This window comes from Phascolarctos cinereus, unplaced genomic scaffold (assembly GCF_003287225.1).
Source record: "Phascolarctos cinereus isolate Bilbo 61053 unplaced genomic scaffold, phaCin_HiC Scaffold_8;HRSCAF=390, whole genome shotgun sequence".
Taxonomy (NCBI): Eukaryota; Metazoa; Chordata; class Mammalia; order Diprotodontia; family Phascolarctidae; genus Phascolarctos; species Phascolarctos cinereus.
The window spans coordinates 773,238-795,337 of record NW_027556291.1 but is presented as its reverse complement, the minus strand read 5'-3'; the positions used below and the strand labels follow the sequence as shown (position 1 = coordinate 795,337).

At 46.1% G+C, this 22,100-nt stretch overlaps 1 protein-coding gene and 1 long non-coding RNA gene across 3 annotated transcripts; one reads left to right on the top strand and one right to left on the bottom strand.

Annotated features, from left to right (window-relative positions):
• Positions 1 to 797: 797 nt before the first annotated feature.
• On the bottom strand, positions 798 to 6,013 carry SLC38A5 (solute carrier family 38 member 5). 2 transcript variants are annotated; one of them, XM_020976533.2, is made up of 16 exons: positions 5,908 to 6,013; positions 5,119 to 5,228; positions 4,950 to 5,019; positions 4,751 to 4,866; positions 4,587 to 4,660; positions 4,376 to 4,468; positions 4,183 to 4,267; positions 3,146 to 3,228; positions 2,960 to 3,018; positions 2,755 to 2,871; positions 2,435 to 2,514; positions 2,160 to 2,260; positions 1,871 to 1,986; positions 1,618 to 1,762; positions 1,434 to 1,537; positions 798 to 1,262 (listed from the first exon to the last, which is right to left on the bottom strand). In XM_020976533.2, the coding sequence occupies exons 2-16, from the start codon at positions 5,184 to 5,186 to the stop codon at positions 1,158 to 1,160; spliced, it is 1,416 nt and encodes a 471-aa protein (XP_020832192.1). In that variant the 5' UTR covers positions 5,187 to 5,228; positions 5,908 to 6,013; the 3' UTR covers positions 798 to 1,157. The 2 variants fall into 2 exon arrangements, with proteins under 2 accessions (XP_020832192.1, XP_020832193.1); XM_020976534.2 differs by having other exon boundaries at positions 5,119 to 5,187; positions 5,908 to 6,012.
• A 7,782-nt stretch (positions 6,014 to 13,795) lies between these two features.
• Positions 13,796 to 21,046, top strand: LOC144454985 (uncharacterized). The gene is made up of 2 exons (XR_013483588.1): positions 13,796 to 14,149; positions 18,786 to 21,046. It is a non-coding gene; the product is annotated as an uncharacterized LOC144454985 (long non-coding RNA).
• The last annotated feature ends 1,054 nt before the right edge of the window (positions 21,047 to 22,100 follow it).

Genomic DNA, 22,100 nt, shown 5'->3' with positions numbered 1-22,100 from the left:
ACTGCACTGAGCTTCAGAAAGAGCAGAAGGGAGAACTGGCTTGACAGACATGCAGCAGAGGAAGATATCGAGGGGCTAGAAACTCTCACTAACTAGAAGTCCACGGTGTGTGTGTGTGTGTGTGTGTGTGTGTGTGTGTGTGTGTGTGTGCACGCGTGCATGTGTGTGTTTGAGCATGTATGTGTGTATATGTGTGATGTACTGTGTGCGTATATCTCTGTTGTCTAGGTGTGATATGTGTGCATGTGATTTTTGTGTGTATGTGGGATGGTGTATATACACATGTATATATTGTGTGGTATATGTTGTATATGTATGTGGCATGCATGCGTGGATGTGCCTGCTGTTGTATGTGGTGTATGTGATGTGTGTGCATGGTATGGTATGTAGGGGTGGGCATGGCAGCTGTGATTTGGGGCTACATCATTATGAAGAGGCCTGAGGAGGTGCCTCGTTCAGACCTTGCTGAGAGGCCTGGCCTCTCTTCTGAGAACCAGATTTGAGAAAGGACATTGAGTGGCTAAGGGCCATCCTGAAGAAGCAATGGTTCAAGGGGATGTGAGAACTGGGCCCAGAAGCAGCCAGTGGGGAATGTTTAGACGTGACATGTCCTCAGTCCCAGGGCCATTCCAAGGGGCCCAGCAGGCCTATAGACAGAGGTAGCAGTCCTTGTTTAGGTCCAGGTTAGACTAGAGGCCAACTCTAGGATTCTGGGAACCGGGAGGTTTGTCATGTGAATCCTGGCCCTCCTTTCTTCCTCTCTGGGGCTGAGGACTTAGACACAACCACACAAGAGCCAGGGTTCCCAGATTCTCTTTATTTTTTGCATTTTCTCAAACATGAAGCCAACAAGTCAATCTCCTCCCCACTGGGGAAAGGGGTCCACAGACACCAGGCCTGGGGTTGCTTCCTCCTGGGGACTTTGATCCCTGCAGGGAGAGGGAACCCAGCCCAGCCTGGCCCTTCCTCTGGATTGTTCTCAGCCCCAGGAGCCCTCCTCCCCCCTCGCCTGTCTCTTCCCCTTTCTCCCTCCTCCCCCCTCCCCTCACCCAGACACACAAACGCTCAGGGTCTCCCACATCTCCCCATGCATGCCTGACAGCAGATGGAATGCATGGTGGTCACAGGCTGGGGAAGGCTCCAGCTGGGCTTCTGAGTCAGTGGCCTGCCCCCTTGCTCTGGCCAGTTACTGCCCAGTCAGTGAAGATGAATGCCAGACTCATGATCATGATCACAATGCCCAGAGCTGCGAAGGTGGCTGCCTATGGGAGCCGGAAGGAGAGCTAAAGACCAGGGCAAGAGTCCTGGCTTAGCCCCACACAATCTCATACAAACACTTCCCTGGGCCTTGGCTCTCAGCCTCCTCCTGCCTCCCACCCCACTGCCCCTCCTTCCTGATCTTCACTCTTTGGTGGGCATTTCTACCCCCCCACCTGGATCTTAGGGCGAGAAGCCAAGGATTCGTGCTCCCTGGGGATGATTCGGATATAGAAAATGCTGGGAAGGATGAAGATGAGACTGGGGGCCGAGGTGGCTCCTGGGAGGAAGGAAAGGGTGGTCATGGTGGCCCTCTGGGGGCAGCAGTTGGGAGGGGCAGAGGAAAGAGGGGAAACTGACCAATGACTCCAAAGATGTCCCGGATGTTGGGCACAAATATGACAAGAATGTTGACCAAGGTGAGGAGCCCAAGGGCGATGGCACCGTGGCGGGCCCAGCTGAAGGCCTTGGTCGGGAACAGCAGCTGCTGGATAGCTCGGCGGATCTGGAGGCAGTAAGACAATGCAGGGGTCATGGAAGGCTGCAGGAGCCTTCCCCCTTCCCTCTTGGCCACCCTCTGCCCTCCCTGCCCACTCTGTCCATGCACACCCACCGGGAAGAGGACGACAGGGACAGTGAGGGTGACAGCCATGAGCACGGCCAGTCTCACACAAAGGATCAGCAAGTCTGTCTGACTGTACAGATGTAGCATCTCTGCCTCCACGTAGCCTGAGAAGGGGGCATGCGCACACATGCATGTGCATACACACATACACGCGCACGCATGTACACACACACACACACACACACACACACACACACGCACATGCACATCGACCCAGGGCAGGAGCCTCCCCACCCCCCTGTCGCTGGGCCCAGGGCCTCAGCCTCCCTCCTCTCACCAAAGAAAGTAAGGTAACCAAACGTTGCTGTCAGTCCATACATAAGAAACATCGCCCCAATGGACATGTTGGCCACAGCCTGCATCCGGCGCTGGGATGGTCTGGGCACAAACAAAGGTCACGTGTCCGCATTCCTCTGAAGCTTTTCCTCATTTAGGGGCCCCCATCCCATTCTCTTGCCCTGGCTCCTCAATCCCCAATCTCCAGGTCCCACCATCATCCCAAGCCTTGGCCCTGGCTTCCCTGGCCCCCCCAGCTGTGGCGTCCCTCCGTACCTGCGCAGCTCTGTGTAAATGGGGAGGACCTCCGGATGGCAGACAAAAGCAAAGGCCAGGATGGGGATGGTGTAGGCTGTCTGGGGGGAAATCTGGGCTGGAGCCAGCAGGGATGGTGGCATGATGGCCCTCCTGTCACTTTCCCCCGAATGGGCTCTCCCCCACCTCCATTCTGTCCCCCTCCTGGGAACTGGTTGGTCCTCCCCACGATGGGGAAGGGAGTGATCTTCCAGGCGCCCAGCACTGGGAAACACAGCAGGCTGGAGGGCGGCGAGCAGGGAAGGCAGGGGAGGGAGGGCGAGCAGGGAAGGCAGCCTGACCTGGGAGTTGATGGTGAAGAGCCGGACTTCACAGGTGTCATTGAGGCCCTTGAAAGTCTCCACAGTAGAGTTCCCATCAGTCAGCGGGCACTTGATTGAGAATTTCTTATAGATCACCTGCAAGGGGATGGGAGCAGAGACAGATGGGGTGGGGTTCCTATCCCGAGGATCCCCCCTCCCCAATCTCAAAGGCCCTCAAACTCACAGAAGCAAGGAAGAAGACCATGCAGGTGAGGGAGAGGCCGCTGGTATAGCCCAGGTACCCTGTTCAGGATAGGGATGGGAACACACATGGGCAAAGGATTAGATTTGGGAGCCCTCCGATCCAGTCCCTCTTCCTTGCCGCCCCTGTCTTTCCCCCAGGGAATTCACTTTCTCCTGCCTGACTCACCCAGGTGTCTCATGAGGGCCAGCGGCAAGATGATGCCGGCGCTGACTAGGATGATGAGAACGTTGCCATCCAGGAACCAGGGGCTGCAAAAGACAGCAGGGGTGAGCGAGAGACAGGCCAGGAGGTTGAGGTGTCCCAAGGATCCCAGGCAGACAGCCTGCTTCCGGCAGCACCCCCAAGCCCTTCAAAAAAGCAAACCCAGTCGGTCTGGGTCAGACACACATTCTCAGACACTGACACTCCTGGGCAGAACCCTCACAGCTGAGTAGTCAAATGGCTGCAAGAGATGGCCAGTCAGTTGTGACGCGGGACAGCCGGTGCCCACGGCTGGCTGGCCAAATTGAGACAGGCGGCAGAGCACAGCCAGCCAGGTCTGGGGAGGTGGGGGGCTCCCCTTCTTTTGGCTGGGGCCCACTTGGCAGGGATATTGCGGAAAGGAAGCCTCGATCAAATATGGGCTGGTTTCTGGGGTACCTCCCAACTCTTCCATGCTTGGCTTCCAGCTCCCTCCCCACTCCCCCCACCCCCCCAGCCCCCTAGGCAGAGTGCCAACTGGACAGCCAGGTCAAGGTGGCAAGATCAAAAAGAGGGACCAGGAGTGCTCCCAGCAGGAGAGTCCAAGCAAGACAGACAGTCAGTTCGAGATGGCCAGACATCCTAATTGGGACAGCTGGACAGCCAGTCGGGCCAAAACAGCTGTTCACACAGAGCCAGATAGTCACAGCTGGACAGTAAGATCAAAACAGCTGGGCTGTCAAAAGCCAGGTTGAGACAGATGACTGCTCAGAGCGAGACAGCCAGAACAAGGTGAGCTGGTCCCTCCGTGCTGGCCAGAGAGAGCAAGGGGACTCGGGCCATTCCCAGCAGAAAGCTGAGTTAAACCAGATGCAGAGAGAGTGAGACATCTCTGTACAAAACTGAGACGGTTAGAAAGACAAGGAACAGGGGAAGGCCTGAGTGTATGCGTGTGTGTGTGTGTGTATGTGTGCAAGTGTGCATGTGCATGTGCATGCGTGTGTGTCTGTGTGTGTGCTCACCTGGAGTCAGTGACCTTGGAGTCCAGGAAAGTCCAAATGACCAAAGGAAGCTCTGATTTGATGATGTAGAGGTAACTGGACATGGCTAAAAGGAAGGAGGGTGGCAGAAGGGAGGATTGAGCCTTGGGCCACATGAGACCCGCAAGCCCAGGCCCCTCTCCCTGCAGGGTCCTGGACTTTCATCCGGCCTCACCCCCAATGTTGTGCAGGCAGATGACTCCAGCAGCAGCTACTTTTCCGGATGTCCCAAAGGCACGGCGCCCCAGCTCCTCGTATGCCCGGATTCCTGTAGAGGGGAGCGGATTGGCAGGGATTAGGGGTGGAACAGAACAGGACAGGACAGGCCAAGGGAAGGGCAGAGCGGCAGAGACGGGTTTGTTTGATGGAGAGAGGGAAGGACTTACCAACAAAGCCAGCACACGTGAGCAGGAGGTGGATGGAGTAGGCCGAGAGGAGGGCCATGCACAACAGGAGGGCTCTGGGGGAGGTAGCAAATGGGGCTGGGCTCAGTGGGGAAGCCCTCCACGCAGTGCCCAGAACCCACCCCAGGCCTAGCGGCTGGACTCACAAAAACAGCAGGATGCCCGTGTTGGCCATGGCATAGGCCAGCCCCAGGATTCCGCTGCCCATGATGGCATTGCTGAGGTTGAACATTGACATGCCCAGAGAAGTCTTCCCTTCAAACTGCAACATGGGACAGGAGGAGAACGTGAGACTCAGAGGCCAGGGGAGAAGCGTGGGAAGAAGGGGGAAGGTGGGCCACTCACATCAGAGAACGAGACTGCCTTCTTCCCGGGGGGCGGCCGGGGCAGGAAGCCAGCAAGCTCAGCCTGGGGTCTGGAGGGGGGAGAGGGGCTTGGCTCAGGATTTCTGGGCCCTACTGCCTAGACCCAGCTTGGGCCAAGTTGGCCTCCCCAGCTCCAGCCCATTACTTACTGCTCAGGCTCCGGGGGCCCCCTGGGGACCAAGCCATTCATCCTAGGCTCCCCCATCATGAGTTCCATCCTGGAAGAGAGAGAGGCTGGGCCTAGGGAGGAGGCTCAGGGCTGGAGAAGGACAGAAAAGAATTCCCTGTAACTCTGCTCCCCCCCCCCCCCCCCGAGCCAGGCTAGACAGCCAGGGCACCCCCCCCCCAGCTCTAAGCACATGCTTCTGTCCATGTGTAAGGGAGGGTGTCTGGGAACATAAGGGCTGATGTAACCTCCTGAGATGGAGAGAGGAGGGAGAGACAGACAAAATGTAGCTGCTGGGGCCAGGGTTGAAACTTCTCTTTCTATACGTTCCCAATGCCTAGACCCATACCTGACCTCGAGTAAGAGGTATTTCAGAAATGCTGGGGATGGGGGAGGTAGTGCCATAAGCATGTGGGGGCCACGAATGTGGCAAAGGGAGAGAGCCACAGACGGGGTGGGGGGGGGGAACAGGGCCAGGGAGTGGAGGGACAGGGCCACGGATGGGGAGGGGGGGAGGCCACGGACAGGGGGAAGGGGGGGACAGGGTCGTGAGGGGGGGGACATGGCCGGGGGGGGTGGAAACAGGGCCACGGATCGGGGGAAAGAGGGACAGGAAGGGGGAGCATGGCCGGGGGGGGGTGCGAAGGCCACGGATGGGGTTGCGGGGGGAGACAGTCCGGGCTGGCCAGAGCCCGGGAGCATCCGGCGAGGCTAGGGGCAGGGGCAGGCGGGAGAAGCCCCGGCTCCCCGGCTCCAAGGCCCGCTCGCTCACCCTGGCTTCCCTCGGGATCGGATGCCGAGCCGTCTAGCTGCGCGCTGGCGGGGCTCAGTGGCCAGACCTCAGCCTCTCCCGCCTCCTCCCCCTCCTCCTCCTGCCAGGAGCCCAGGCTCCGCCCCCGGCCCCATAGGCGCCCCGCCCCCGGCCCCAGGAGCCCGCGTTTTCTCTTGGGGCAGCACCATCAGTTTCCCTTCTTCCTGCCCCCCCCCCGCCCCGCGCCTCTCCCTCTCCCCTGGGTTCCTCCCCGCCACCCTCCCCACCTCCCCCACCTCTCCTCCAATGGAGTGTGTGACAGTGTGTGACAGTCCTGGGGGGCGCCTCTCCCAGATGAGCCGCCGCCAAACCCAGGACCCCCTTCCCCTTAAGCTCTCAGCTAGGGCCCTAGGGCCGGAGCCTTTTCCTATTACCTCCTGACTATATGGACTAGCTTCCAATCATTTGGAAATGATCATGGGACTTTGGGACTTTGGCTGGAAGGTGGGGAGGAGTGAACCCAGAGGGGGCCTCATACTGCACCCTCATCACCTCCCGTCTGAACCTTCCCAAGGGCAGCATGCAAGGAGAAAGTCCTCCTGGCACCCAGCGCTGGGAGTTCACTGGCCACACGCCTGATCCCCGACAGCCCACAGCTTCCAAAGACACTCTTCCCATACATCTGTGTGTCTCCGTGTTTCCGGGGAAAAAGCAGCCAAGCTTTGGGGTGGGGTGGGGGGATGATTTGTGCTAACTGTTGCTTGGTAAACGACATTTTGGAAAAGCCAGGTTTGGGGAAGCATTGCAGTGGCCAAAGCCCTCAGGATGCCTCTTAGGATACTGAGAAAAGAAATGAAATCAGAGTTAGCTGGGGCACAGCTGAGTATTTACATTATTATCATTACTTCGAGTGCAGCTAAACGTCATTCTCTGGAGACTTCAGTGACTCCACATAAGGCTCCTCAGTATTCTCTGTAACTTGTCCATTTTGGCATTTCTTATGGTACAAATGACATTCCATTATATTTACAGTCATTCCCTAATTGATGGGAAGCCACTTAATTTGTCAGATTTTTGCTACTATAATAATACCCACCCAGGGCATTTTCCTGTTTCTTTGATCTCTTTGGGCCTTAGGCCTAGAAAAAGACCTTTCCTGGGACAAAGGGTGGACACAATTTAGTGACTTTCCAGAACAGCAGCACAAATTCATAGCTCCACCAACAATGTACAAGTAGGCCTGTTTTCCCACAGCCCCTCCAACATTTTTCATTTTCCTTTTTTTGTCATCTTTGCCAATCGGGTGGGCAAGAAGTAGGACCTTACAGTTGTTTTGCTTTGCATTTCTCTAATGATTAGTAATTTGGAGCATTCTTTAATGTTTGTTAAAAAGCTTGAGAAGTGCCTGTTCATATCCTTTGACCATTTATCTATTATGAAATGGCTCTTATTCTTATATATTGGATTCAGTTCTTTGTCTATCTTGGAAATGAGACCTTGATTAGAGAAACTTGTTGCAGAGATTTCCCCCCCTCCCCAATCACTGGCTTCCCTTCTCATTCAAACTGCACTGGGTTTGTCGGTGCAAAAACATGTACAATTTTCGGCTATCCAAGGTGTCCATTTGACTTTCTGTGATCCTCCACATTCCCTGGCAGGCTGCAGTTGCAAAAGGCTCTTCATTCTTGCACTTGTGATTTATTTATGATGTGATTTTTTTCTATGTGGAGTTTACTGTGGTTGTTCTAAATGGCACTTCTGCCCAAATGCACTGTCCAGCGTCAAATGGTGAGTCCTAACCTCAGTACTTTCTATTTATCAAAACAATGCTACTGTAGTGGATAAAGAGTCAGCCTATGTAGTAGACAAAGAACTGGGCTCAGAGTCAGGAAGCCCTGGGTCCCACCCAGGACACACAGTGGCCTGGGTCACTCTGGACAAGGCCCCAAACTTCTCTGAGCCTCAGTTTGCCCATCTGCAGCACGGAGATGGTGCTACCTGGCATTACCATTAGTATTGGCCCAGACCCCGGGACAGGCCCTCAGCTCAGTCTCCTCTTTCCCTCTCTCTCCCTGTTTGCCTATCTGTCTCTTTCTCTCATTTCCCCCCTTACTTTTCTCTCCTTTTCTCTGTATTCTTCTTTCAGCCTTTTCCTACCTCTTGCCCTCAGTTCTGTGTGTCTCTCTATGCCTTTTTTTGACTCTCGCTGTCCAACTCTCTCCTCTCTCTTTGTATCTCTGTCTCTCTATTGCTCAGTGTTGCTTTCCTTGGCCTTCACCCTGTGTTTTGTCTCTGAGAAGAATGAGGCTCGAAATAGTCAATGGAGGACTGCCGCCCCCCCTCCCGCCAGCTTTAGCCTCCCTGCCATCACCAGACACATTGAAGCTTTCTCTTTTTTTCACCTGTTTAAAATGTGCAATCCAGGAAAGGGAGTGGGGGTGGGAAATGCTCTGGGCCTGGCTGGGGTCAGGGAAAGGGAGGGGAGGAAATGCTTCCTCCAGAGGAGTTTGATCCCAGTGGGTGGCCTGAGGGCCTTCCCTTAAAAGGAAGCTAAATTGTTCTCAGCCCCTGAGGGGTCATCCCTTCCCACTGACACAATCACACATGTGTTGTCTTCAAAACTCAAGCCTTTCTGAAAAGGGAGTCACCAGGCCAAAGAAAGAGAGGAGTTGGTTAAGGTCTGGCTAGGACCAAGACCAGTTAATGAGACACCTCAGAGGGTTAGGATTCACCCTGCTGACCCTTGCTCCCCATTGCAGGAAGCTACCCCCTCCCCAAGAGGTATGCTCTGTGTTTTCCATAATCCCAGCTCTAGGCCCCCACCAAGGCTCTGTCCTTTGCAAGAAATCTCCACCTCTCTTTTCCTTTCGGTATCCCTGTCTTCCTTCAAGCCTTCCCAAATTCCTCTCCCCAGATCCACTCAACTGCTTAGTGTCCTCACTCTCCTCAAATTACCATGGATTCACTTCTCTGCACACATGTTGTAACTTGCAAAAGAGTCACCAAATTGGAGAGCCAGCCACAGACTTCGGCACCTACCCAGTTGGACACATATGTCAGCGAAATCCCCCTTCAGCATATACAAGTCATCCAGACTCTACTTGGGGACTTACGGACCTCCTTCTACTCTTCATCAGGAATATTTCTCCTGACACGGGCTTTAAATAGGTCTCTCTACGCTTTCCCTCCATCGGTCCTCCTGGCACTGCCCTCTGGGGCCAAGCAGAACAAGGCAAATAATCTCCCTTCCACATGGCCTTTAAGTACAGGAAGACAGTCAATGCCCTCTTCTTCAGAATAACCATCCCCACTTCCTTCAACAAATCCTCACATGTCATGGACGCCAGGCCCTTACCTGTCCTGGGTGCCCTCCTCTGGATGCTCCCCAGCTTAGCAATTTTCCTTTTGCCTCCTAAAAGTGCAGTGGCTTCTTCCAGTTAAGAGGACCATATGAGAGATCATAGAGATGCCCAGCTCTCCCACATCATTCCCCCTCCTCAAATAGCTGAAAAGGACCTAGAAAGAGCAATAACGAGGCAAACCCCAGAGAAATGGATCTGACCCAGAACTGGACTTCGACCTTTCAGAGGAGGAGGAAAGGCTCATGGAAGGCAAACAGGTCTGAAGTCAATGGAGGCCATACCAAGAAAGCCATCATGAACTCCAACAAACAAGCCTGAAGCCAGCCCAAGCCAGGTGGGTGAGCTCCAGCAATTAGGTCCTAGAAACAAGATCCCGGCCCATCAGAACAGAAGCGGAGAAAGAACTCGTCCCCATATTTCACTGCATGCACTTCACTCTTCAAAGCCCTAGGAGACACAATAGGAAATAGGAGCAACTTAGAAAATGGGGCCAACTTAGTACCTATGTGCCCGAGCCAGAGGTCCTTTGAAGGAGGCCTGAGACCCATCATGGGCCTCTCAGGGCCACTACAGGGAGAAGATGGTGTTGGGCTGAGGTCAGATCCCACAGTGGATTACCAGGAGACTGAGATGTGTGAGAAATGAGTCATTTTGACCCCTACTTTATTCCAGTTAGTTTGATATGATTCCAAAGGGGTAGTGAGTGTAAGTTCTGCATATTAGGTTCCAGAGTTGTGAATCATAGACTGTAAATTCACTTGCTTAATCCTAGGAAACCAAGTAGAGCCCTTTTGCCCTTGTTTTTCCTTGTTACGGTGACCAAGCCTAGTGTGGTGGAGTCAACTCAATTACATGGAAAGTCCCCCAGTTTATTTTTGTACCTCCAGACCACCCTCTCTTGCCCAATATCTTATGTCAGTGGAGATGTCTCATGGTTTGCCCAACCTGAGACCCCACCCCCCCACTGATATACCAATTTTTGACTGATACAACATTTTTTGGCCCTCAAGGCAAGGTCTATCAACCAATGGGATTCTGCATTTTATGTAGCCCCTCTAGAGTGTTTAGGTATCAAACCTTATGAAAATAGAGCCCTGGAGGAAGGGGGTATCTCAGATCATGAGGAAGATCTGAAGTCTACTTCATTAGAGAGGACCAGGGACCCTTTAATAAAGTGCCATTGGCTCAGAGCTCTGCCTCAGTTTCTTTTGTTGTAGGTTGGACAATTTTAAAATCTACACTATTGGCAACCCAGATGGGACAATGATGAGTGGACCTCAACCTCTCGGCCAGCCCCTGCAAAGGACCCAAAAAGAAAACACACACCAAGATGAATTTTTGCCAATGGTTCTCCCATGAACACAGGCCCTGGGAGGTTGGACTCCCCTCGCTGTCTGTACCCAAATTCTTTGAGCCTGAGGTAAGTCTCTACAAGCTGAAGATTGGTGAGTCTGCCTTGAATTACCCTAAACTCATTTTTTTTTTTGCTTTTAGGCAATTAGGGTTAAGTGATTTGCCCAGGGTCACACAGCTAGTAAGTGTCAAATGTTTAGTCTGGGGTCGGATTGAACTCAGGTTCTCCTGACTTCAGGGCCGGTGCTCTATCCACTTTGCCACCTAGCGGCCCCTAAATTCATTTTCTTTAAGAAAGGTTCTTGATTGGGCTAAGAGGGACTGTTTGAATTTGAGACTAATCTGTCTAAATTTATAAGCTCTGGAGCACTCAAATTCAATTTTTATAAAAATTATATAGCCATAATTTTAACTTTTTATACACAGGCTACAGTCTTTCTTCTTTTTCCTCTGTTTTCTTTACTTTCATTTTGTTAGAGATTCAGCAGTGGAATTGCTAGTTCCTCCTTTTCAGCCAGCTAGCCACCTAGCTAACTTTAAAACTTCTTATTGGCAGAGTTAATATAGATTTTTTGACTTTAAATTCTTTTCAATGAGAAATAATTAAATCATTCTTGTCATTAGTGATCTCTTAAATTTGTTGAAGGAGAACTTTCGGTGGCTCACAGAGGGCCCAGGAACCCATCTAGAGGATTCTGTGGCCAGTCCCTGGATGGGTGAGGCTTGGGGGAGTGATTCCCCACTCGATACCACCTTGAGGTAGCAATAACTGGAGCCAGGCCCATGGCCTTGGGGGAGATGGCCCACCTCAGTGGCCTGGGCGGCCCAGGCTGTGATCACCCTCTTCTGACCTGAGAAGAGAGCTCAATGTAGCTTTACAGAGATGAGGAAAGCATTTAGGAAGATGATTTTCACTTATATTTGCTTAGGATTAAGTCACTTATTGACAATCAGAGCTAAATGTTTTTAGAAAGTTTTAAAGGAAGACTAGCATAAATTCTGTTGAAAATTTGGTCTCCATTGAAATTATAAAATTGTTCCTTGGGTCTCTTCAGCATAGAGTTTCCAGAGATCAACAACCTGATTTGTAATATTTCTATTCACTTATAAAGAACCTTTGGGCTCTACTTGACCAGTCTTAGGACCCTGGAGTTTAAGCCCAGAAATGAAGAATTAGAAGTATTGGAGAATCTGCCAAAACAAATTCCTGAATATTGGAATGTTAGCTGTAGGAAAGGACTCCCATAAAGGTGGAACTCAGATGGTCAGGGGACCATCAAGGTCAAGGGGGAGCACGGATTTTCAGTTTTTTGTTTTTGGAGGTTTTTTTTGTGTGTGGGTTTCCCCTTTTGTTCTGTTTCTTATTTCACAACATGACTAATGTGGAAATATGTTTAACATGATTGCACATGTATAACCTATATCAGATTGCTTGCCGTCTTGGGGAGGGTGGAGGGGAAGGAGGGAGGGAGAAGAATTTGGAACTCAGAATCTTCTAAAAAATGAATGTTGAAAATTATCTTTACATGAAATTGGGAAAAAATGCTATAAAAAAAAAGAAAAAAGGCAAGGAGAAGTGTCTCCAGCATCGTCAGTGGGGAGCTCCTTAGACAAAATAAGCCAAAAGGCACCCAGGATGCCTTGGGAATCTAGTCAGAGGAATGCCACTCCTGGCTGGGAACACTCCCAGAGACATGGGCTCAGGCCCTGGAGGACAAATGCCCCCTATAGGATCCATGTTGGGACAAGGGTGGACTTCCTATTGGGAATCACTAGAGAAGGAGCTATGAAGCTGTGTGAAGTTGGGTTTAGGGGATTGCTTTGGCCAAAGCATGCAGCTTTGCATTACTCTACCCTTAGAAAGTTAGCAGCAATCTCCTAAAACTAGGGAAACTTGATTTGGGCTAACTACCCCGCCCCCATCTTCACAATATTTGACATTTTTTAGTTTTACTCAGTCTCCTTTTTTCTTCCTGTGATGATACTTTGGCAAAAGGTCTGTAGGAATGGAACTTAAACCAGCTCTTCTATCTGTTAGGGACTTGTTCTCAATACAAAGTGCACTTTAAATGGGTGAACCCAATTGGCAAATTAGACCAAAGCAATTTTGGATTGTTACTAAATTACATTTTTAATAAGATTCCAAAAGCATTCATGTAATTAGGAAGCAGAAGAATGATCTTAAGCTGACAGCAGGACCCCAGCCACAAGATGACCCTAAGTTCTTAAGAGACTTAGAGGGGACAAGTAGGATCCTGACTTCAGAATCTTCTAGAGAAAAAAAAAAACTCAGGAGAAGTTCAGGCCTGGTTTCATGTTGTGTCTTGTTCTGTGCTCTGTGTGTCTTCATTTTGTGAATGATGAAACGGAGTTTAGGAATAGTGGCTTCCTTACTTCAGCTAGATGGGGCCTTCGACAATGAGGAAAACCTTGAAGAGAAAGGGAGATAAATGTCTGCTTTGTCTGTGCTGTGCTAACCCATAGCCAACAGGTGTTCTACTCACTTGACCCGAGCAACCAAAAGAAGCAGGCTGGAAAAAGGAAATTTTCCAAAATGTGTTAAGAGAAGACAGATCTCTCTTTTGTCTCTGTTTCTGACACTGGCCATGTTGGAGATTGCTGAGAGGGAAGACAGATGCAGGAATTCATTGAAAACTAAGATACAAAAACCACTCAAAAACCAAATTTATGAAAAAGGAAGCAGTAATTTCTTTCACTTCTAAATTATAATCTGGACGTCTTGATAAAATATTTTGATGAGCTTATGGGGTACTAGCAAACTCTGCAGAGTTTAATGAAAACAACTAAATTCACAGATCAGTTACTCCTTAAAAGGGACTTTGGGGGGCAGTTAGGAGGTGATAGAGCACCGGCCCTGAAGTCGGGAGGACCTGAGTTCAAATCTGGTCTCAGACCAAACACTTGACACTTACTAGCTGTGTGACCCTGGGCAAGTCACTTAACCCCAATTGCCCAAAAAGAAAGAAAAAAAGGGGGGAAAAAAGGGACTTTGAAAATGCTTGAAGTTTGCATTTTAAGAAGTGTCTTATTAGTCATGAGGTATGTTCAGGAGAGATTCTGTGAAATAGGAATTCAGGGAAGTACTAAAATAAGAAAAACTTAGGAAATAGTATAGGAGAAATTAGAATAAAACTGTTGTGAACGTAAGTAATTCCACAACTCAGAACTGAAAGAGGAAACACATTTGCTAAGCCTGAAGAAGTTTCAGCTAGCCAAGCTCTAAGTCTGAAGTTTGGGGGTTTCAATCTGTGAAATGGGTTTTAATTTTACTGTGGAATTAAGGCATACTTAAAAACTGTACTTAAAGTTAGGGTAAGTGTACTGCAGGAAGGAATTTGTATTATTAGAAGGAAGAACAAGGAAATTTTAGACCGTCTTCAGAAAAGAATAAAAGTGAGTAGAATTGGGGTTAAGCAACCACCCTAAGGGCACCAGGCAAGTCCTGACTGGGCCTCCTGATGGGCGGGGAATGCCGAAGTGCTCCCAGAAAAGGAAAAGCTTGTTTTCAAATCAGAAAGCAACCGAAGGTAAGTGAAATTAAATAATACAACCGCAGTTTAAATTAATTGGTTAGGTAAATCAAAACACAGTAAAACCTGTGTCGAAATCAATTGTTTAGTGAAAATAAGTTCAAATTGTATAAATAAGGCTATAATAAGTTAGGGAGAGAATCATTGAAGATAGAATTAAACAAGAATAAAAAAAGATAGATATAGGAATAAATTAAGTGCATGCACACCTAATAGAGGGTGCTCAGATTATAAAAGATCAGATTAAAATGAGCATATGGCTTATAAAAAGTATAAAATACTGAAATTTTGAGAGGGAAAAGCAGAACTTGCAAATTATTTCAGAACAAATAAACATTTTATAGGATGAAATAAGGAAACTTAAAATATAAAATAATTCTTATCAGTTAGAAGCTTGTAAGGTCAATAAAACAAACCACAGTGTTTTGGAATTTCTACTAAATGATATATTACATTAGGTTAGGTCAAGAAAAAAAACAACAAGTAAATGGAGTGATTTTCAAAGGAAATAGGGAAAAAGTCACACCAGAAAAGTCTAATCGCCATCAGATAGTTTTCCAGTAGTGTGATCCCTGTTAACACTATATGTAGTCGAAATGGTGTTTTAGTAAAAATAGAAACTTTAAATCAAGAAATTATCAAACTACAACTAAAAGGATCTTTCTAATCCAAATCATTGTAAAAAAGCAGGAGCATGGTGATGATATTGGGCTCTGAAATTTGAAATCTTGACAGTTAATGGCCTTTGTGGAAGTTGAGATTTAAAAAAAAAATGATCGAACTATATTTCATTTAGGTGAATTCAAAGTTAATTAGATAATAAAGATTTCTGTTCATTTATAAGCATTAAGAAATTAGCTCTTCTTTTGATGAGAGGCAAACATAAAATTCCTAACATGGAAACTACAGTTTTGGAAAGGATCAGAACTTTGAAAAAGAAAGAAGCAATTAGCAATCGGGATCCTTCGCTGTCAACAAACACCCAATGGAAGTTGCCTTTGAGAAAATCAGTCAGTGTTTCACTGAGGGAACAGTCAAGAAGAGAGTAATAATGATAACTTCCTATTGGGAGAAGAATGGCAGAGAGCCTTTTAGGGTGCCAATGCCTGTGACATTCCTGTGCCATAGTTGGGCTTTGCCTGATCCCCTTGGGCACTGCCAAAATAGCTGGCTGAATGCCTTGCCAGCATAAAAGAGGTTAACTTTGAGAAGGAGACAGATGATTTCTTCTCCAAAGTTTTGCGGCTTACTGAAATCTGAGACACCCTACAAGGAGGGTTTTCAAGTTACAAGTTGTTTTGGGGTCTATTTGCCCATCTCTTACAAAAACTATGCAGCTATACCCAATTCTAATTGCCCAAAGTCCCTTAAAGAAATTGGTCTGAACTGTGCATTATAACCGCTAAGGAACCAAAAAAAGGTGACAGGTTTTCAGCTAGCTGATTTTGTGCAATAAAACTTTTTGCTAATGTGCAAAGCAAAATTCACTGGAATAAAGAAAAAAAATTATTAAGTCTGTATGAATGGGAAGTAAAAATGAGAGGAATCAGAGAAAGAATTTTTGGTCCCACTGAAATAGAAAAGATCTAGGAATTTTTAAAGCAACGCCTTTATGATAGTTTCTGCACGTCTCCCTTCCCCCATCAATACGACTACAAAAATAAGTTTCATAAAATGCATATTAGTTAATTGATTGATAGAGAAATGGTTATCTCTTTGCTCTGGTTTAAAGGATTAGTCAGAACATTTCAAGGAATTGGTTTGGCTCTTTGGGTAACTCAAAGAAACAAAGAAACAGGAATGGGGAGCTGGGAGTGTCACCATGATCTTTTTTAAAATAGAAACCAACTACAAATAATGGAACCTCGTGCAAAATAAAATTTCGTTATTGTCACCGGTCATTCTAAATCAAAACTGATTGGGCTGAAAATATTGTAATGGTAGTAAATGAGAGAATCCAATCAGTCCTTATATGTGCAAAGGGAGTAATAAACATTTCCACCTCTCTCCCAGGGCTGTTGGGAGAAACACATAGTTATGCAGTGCTAACCCAGAGCCTGACTTATGTAAAGGGTGAACACCGCACTGTTCAGACCTTGCAGGAATACAATTGAATAAAATGCTATCCCATTTACAGGTACTCTTCCTAGTGGGCATGGAATGTTAACAACATTGGGAAATTATAGACTAAACATTTTAAAATAATACTTAAGCAACTTTCAAGACATAGAAGATGCCTGGCATGTGGCAGGCACTGCATAAACTACTGTGATTTGTATGAATAAGATCAATGACTTTCTATGAACTGAGAAGTTTCAAAAAGGATTTATCCAAATCCTTATCACCAGATTGGTGGTGTCCATCCAAGAAGTACCTACTCTTTTCCAATCTGAAATGGTGTTCCATTATAAATGCAGAGCATATTTTGTTTGAAAAAAATAAAACAACAAACAAACCCTAGAAAATACTACTACTACTGTTGTCCTTGCTGTTGGGGGAAAAGCAGAGTAAAGTCCTGATAGGAGAGCTTTGTCTGTGAGCTTCCTTGGGCTGAGCCCTGCTGACAGGGCATTGCCGTCTGGGGCACCAGGGCCTTTCTCACCCAAAATGAAGAAATGAAACTTTTGAACAAGAAGCGAGTGTCATTTGGGATCATTTAGAAGCTCGTGTAATGTTACCTTTTCTTTTTTCTCTTTCTTTTTTTTAAATTAATTTCTTTTGATTTATCAACAATCACTTCCATATGCTTTTGAATTTAAAAATTTTCTCCCCCCCACCTCCCTCCTATCCATATACATTCCTATTAAACATGTTTTCACATTAGTCATGTTGTAAGTAAGAATTAGAACCAATAGGAGAAACCACCAGAAAGAGGAAACAAAACTCAACAGAAGAGAAAAAAAAATAGCAAATAGTCTGCTTCGATCTGCATTATAATGATACCTTTGATGCTATTATTTTGAACCAACTATTTATTCACTGTGTATGAACTTGGGGTGAATAAGCAGGAACAGCAATCCAACCCTAACCAGGCCCCTTGGGTCTGGGTGACTGGGATAGGAAAGCCAAACACTCCTCCCCCCGGGGATACTGTTTCAGCTCATAAGGGGCTCATTGTGGCCCACAAGGGATAATGGATTCAATTAAGCAAGGGTGAGTTACTCCAGTGAATCAGCTGGCCTTTCAAGTCACATCCACTGGTAGCCATCTACTAGCTTTCGCCCCTCTTGGAGCCCTTACAGAAAATGATCATTACTGTGCCCAAGTCAGTCCCTGACCAAGGTTGAACTATTGCCTAGTTCTAAAGCCACAGCTCCCTCTGATGCCATGGCTTTCACCAAGGAAATTGTGCCCAGATATGAGCCACTTGTCTACAGGGACTCTGATGGGGGTCTTGGCTCTTGTATTGCAGAAACAGCCTGACGTTCTCCCTCCAGCTTTATCTGCAGACTAAGGAGGGGAATGATGAATAGATGAATAAATGAAATTTGTAAATGATAATTGTAAATAGATGAAACATATGAATAGTTGAAACATTCTAGATGAAATTTTGAGCCTACTATATGAGAAAAAATAAAAATTGTCTAGCCTTAAGCTGAAATTAGGGAAATTTTGCTGTTTGAGGAAGAGTCTCTTGGAACTTTAACTTGCTGCTGTTCTAAGTCTTGAATCCAGGTTATAAGTGCCTGAGCCCTCATAAGGCTGCTGGGTCATCATTCAAGGGAAATGCCATGTGCCCCTGCAGTCTGAGGACTGCTGTAGGTGGATGTCCATCTCTGGGAGACTCGAGAGAAAGACCTTGGGAAGGTGAAGATAGGGTCCTCTTGACCTATACCCATCTTGGTAAACAAGACATTTTCCCAGCTGGTTAGTTCTGGGCCTGGCTAGAACATCCTGTTATACAGTGTGCTGACCATGCATGCCTGAGATCGAACAAAACTAATGCAGCTATGGCCCTGTCTTTCTCTTCACATAGCAAATTCCATTGATAAGGGCGAGTGTAAAAGAAGATGAACTCTATTAGTGATCTATGATAATATATGCTAGTATAGTGAGGGATCATTTGGCACTGTCATTTGAATCACAAATAATGAAGACCAGAAAGCCTTACAATTAGTGGGTTATTTAGTTTATAAGAGACCACCTTATCATATTCTTTCGTTACGTTAACGTTATTAGTGGGAGATGTCACTTAGTGAAAAATGTGACACAATTTTCAAAATTGGATTAAGAATTTTACATGTAAAAACTCGTTTGAAACATCTATCTAATAATATTAAGAAAGACAAAAGACTTATTTTCCAATTCAGGCGCTCATGCCAAAACAATTAAAATTGTGTATTCTTAACGTAATGATTCTTTTTATGGGTCTATTTTAAACTAGTTTGTATTAAGTCTTGGCACCTACCTGAGACACAGATCGAGAAGGAAGACACTCCTTCAGAGCTGACCTAAGAACATGGCTTGTTCTAGAATTGTCTATAAAATTATAGACCTGGAACTTTTTTCATCTACATCAAGGACATGTGATCCTTAATAACCAAATCCACCTAAAGCTACCAAGCTATGATTACTGGAATTGCTGTTAGACCTCGTGGGATTGTAATTGACATTATGCTAATTCTGATTCCAGGTGTGGTCATCCAGAAGTCCTATTAGACCAACGATCCATGAGGCTGACATCCATGAAGTACAGACAGAGTTCTCATATGGAAGGCTGGGAGAACTACTTTTGGCATGGAATGAGATGGGATTATCCTGACTCAGTTTCCTCAGTATGACATTTCCTCTTGAATAGAAAATATCCCACCCTTTAAGCCTGGCTCAATACAATTGGCCATCTATATGACTCTAGCCTGGAATTTACATGAAATTAGGGAAGCATTTTTTTCCCTTACTAGATAACATCCCTGTTTTCTTTCTAGGGCAAATTTCTATAATCATGGCAGGTTATCAGCATAAATACAATATTAAATCCTTATTTCTTAGGATTCATAGGAGCACATCTGAACTATTATAATAAGATGCTGGTATGGGGCAGCTAGGTGGTGCAGTGGATAGAGCACTGGCCCTGAAGTCAGGAGGACCTGAGTTCAAATCCGGCCTCAGACCAAATACTTGACACTAGCTGTGTGACCCTGGGCAAGTCACTTAACCCCAGTTGCCTAAAGATTTAAAAAAAAATAAGATGGGCGTATAAGATTTGATCTATTTAGCCTAAAATTAATGTGAGAATAATTGGGCATTGATTGAACAGTTTATGGGACCTAACTATTGTTCTATTAATTATTAAGCCTAACACAGAAACATCTTCACTTTTGGTTTGAAGAAAAGGATGTTAGAATATCTTGTGTTACCTAAATGGGAAAAGCCAATTGTATTTGGGTTTATTATTAGTACTTGGATGTTGGGCACGTCTTGTAAGGCTAATGTGTTTTATTATAAATCACTTATTTGATATGTACTGTCTTGAAATGAACTATTCAGTGTATTTATACATCCCATCCCAGAACTTTTTCTGACAATTGCAGTTATTGACAACTTTTAAATGAATTTATTTTTGTATCAGAGGTCATTATCTTATATTTTTTAAGTGTTTTGTTAATAGCTCCCTAGCAGAATCTCATCCTCCTAAGGGGGATGAGCAGCTAAAAGAAAATAGCTAGAAAAGAAAATAGCTAGAGTGAAAATTTGTCATTTGGTTTCAATAAATAGTTGTAACAAGATTAGGTAATTACATATACCAAATATAAAATCTGGGTTCGGAATTTTTAAAATTTTCAGTTATTTGAATTTACCAACCTAAAAATGGACATTCTCTGGTCTAGTGATGTTCATATTAGGTTTGAGCTAGGTCTCCCTACCTGACCTGGTTATTGTCATAGCAAATTAGAATTGTATTAAGATCTATTTTGTCGGAGGTGTTTTTAACAGAGAGGGGATCTCTACAAGTGACCTGAACTGGAGAAGCAAATCCACAAGAAACCACTCTGAAGCTCCACTCATTCCAGTATGCCTAAGAGGAGAGATCTCCAGAGGAGAATGCATCAGAGGAGGCTTCAGAGAGATGGAATGTTTGAATCTTGACATATGATGAACTAATTCAAGGGACAGGAGGGAATGGGTTACTGAGAAAGAGATATCGCCCAAAGGGAACTGCCCCCAATGGCTTCTGTCAATGCCTCAAATAACTTTGCTCCCTTTTCCCCTCACACTATTAATTACTCCTCTCCCCTCCCCCCGCCATTTTGCATCACCCATAGGACTACCCTCTATGCATTTAGATTGTAACAATCCAAAAAAAGCCTGACGTCTTTCTGTGGATCAAAGTGGGGGAATGTGAGAAATGATTCGTTTGGACCCCTACTTTATTCCAATCAGTTTGATATGATTCCAAAGGGGTAGTGAGTGTAAGTTCTATATATTAGACTCCAGACTTGTGTATCATAGACTGTAAATTCACTTGCTTGATCCTAGGGAACCCACTAGAGGCCTTCTGCCCTTATTTTCCCTTATTATGGGTGACCAAGCCCAGTGTGGTGGAGTCAACTCAATTACATGGAAAGTCCTCCAACTCATTTTTGCACCTCCAGACCACCCTCTCTTGCCTAACATCTTGTGTCAGTGGAGATGTCCCATGCTTCACCCAACCTGAGACCCACCCCCCACCCCCATATACCTTTTTTGGCTGAGACATCACTTTTGGCCTTCGAAGCAAGATCTATCAACCAATGAGATTCCGTATTTTGTGTAGCCCCTCTAGAGTGTTCAGGTATCACTCCTTATAAAAATAAGGCCCTGGAGGAAGGGGGCATCTCAGATCATGAGGAAGATCTGAAGTCTACTTCATTAGAGAGGACCATGGACCCCTTAATAAAGTGCCATTGGCTCAGAGCTCTGCCTCAGTTTCTTTCATTGTAGATTGGACAATTTTACACTCCAAAGATGAGGAGGATGGAAGGTGTCTACTGTCAAAAACAATTGGCCTAGAAAACAGGTTGTTGTAGGTATGGCTCAAAAGCCAGCACTCTGTTAGTTCAGATTCAATGTTGGGACAAAATGAGGCACTTGTGAGTCACTGAACATTTAACAAAGCAAGTTTACTTTACCCTAACACAGCAAAGATATGCCACAAAGACAGGGAGGTCCTTAGCTTCTCTGAACATGGCCCCCTCTTCTCCATCTGGAAACTCATCTAGCCAGTAATACATACATACATACATACATACATACATACATACATACATACATACATATGAAGTAGAGGTCAAAGTGAGAATAAAAAAAAAAAATCCATTGATCATCTTATGAAAGAAACCTCAAGATGAAAACACCCAGGAATGTTATTACCAAGATCCAGAACTTTCAGATTAAAGACAAAATACTTCAAGCAGCCAGGATAAAGAATTCAAGTACCAAGAAAGAACAATCAGGATAACAAAAAAATTATGCTACAACTGCTATAGAAGAAAACAAAAAAGAGTAAATGATAATGTTTACAAGCTTCTCTGTATTCATCATGTTCATCATTTCTTATAGCATAGTGAGCTTCTATTCCATTCATGGACCACTTGGTTGAATCATTTCCCAATGGATGGGCATCGACTTTGTAGTTCTTTGCTGCCACAGAAAGTATTGCTATAAACATCTTGGCCTTTTATATTTCTGTTAGTTGTGTGTATATATCTTGTACCAGGCCCTTTTAGAGATATTTGGTACAAAGCAGAGTTCTCTTTAGAATTCTAATGCCTTTAAAGGTTAAGTGAGGGGTCAAATAAGCACCAGGACCAGGGTGTAGTTTTATTCTGTTTTGTCAGTTTTAAGAGAGGAAAGGAAAGGTGGGGGTGGGAGGAGGAATCTAATAAGGAAGAAGAGGGAGGAATTTACTATTTTGCATAAATGGAACATGAGAGAGAAGTATATAACATGAAGGAAAGGGTGAGGGGAG

Excerpts from the sequence above, each read along its gene's own strand:
- SLC38A5 (XM_020976533.2), bottom strand. The coding sequence starts at position 5,186 with ATGGAACTCATGATGGGGGAGCCTAGGATGAATGGCTTGGTCCCCAGG. Across the intron at positions 4,268-4,375 it reads CTGCCTGCACAACATTGGGG|CCATGTCCAGTTACCTCTAC; the intron begins GTGAGGCCGGAT and ends CCTTCCTTTTAG. Across the intron at positions 2,515-2,754 it reads TCTTCACCATCAACTCCCAG|ACAGCCTACACCATCCCCAT; the intron begins GTCAGGCTGCCT and ends ATTTCCCCCCAG.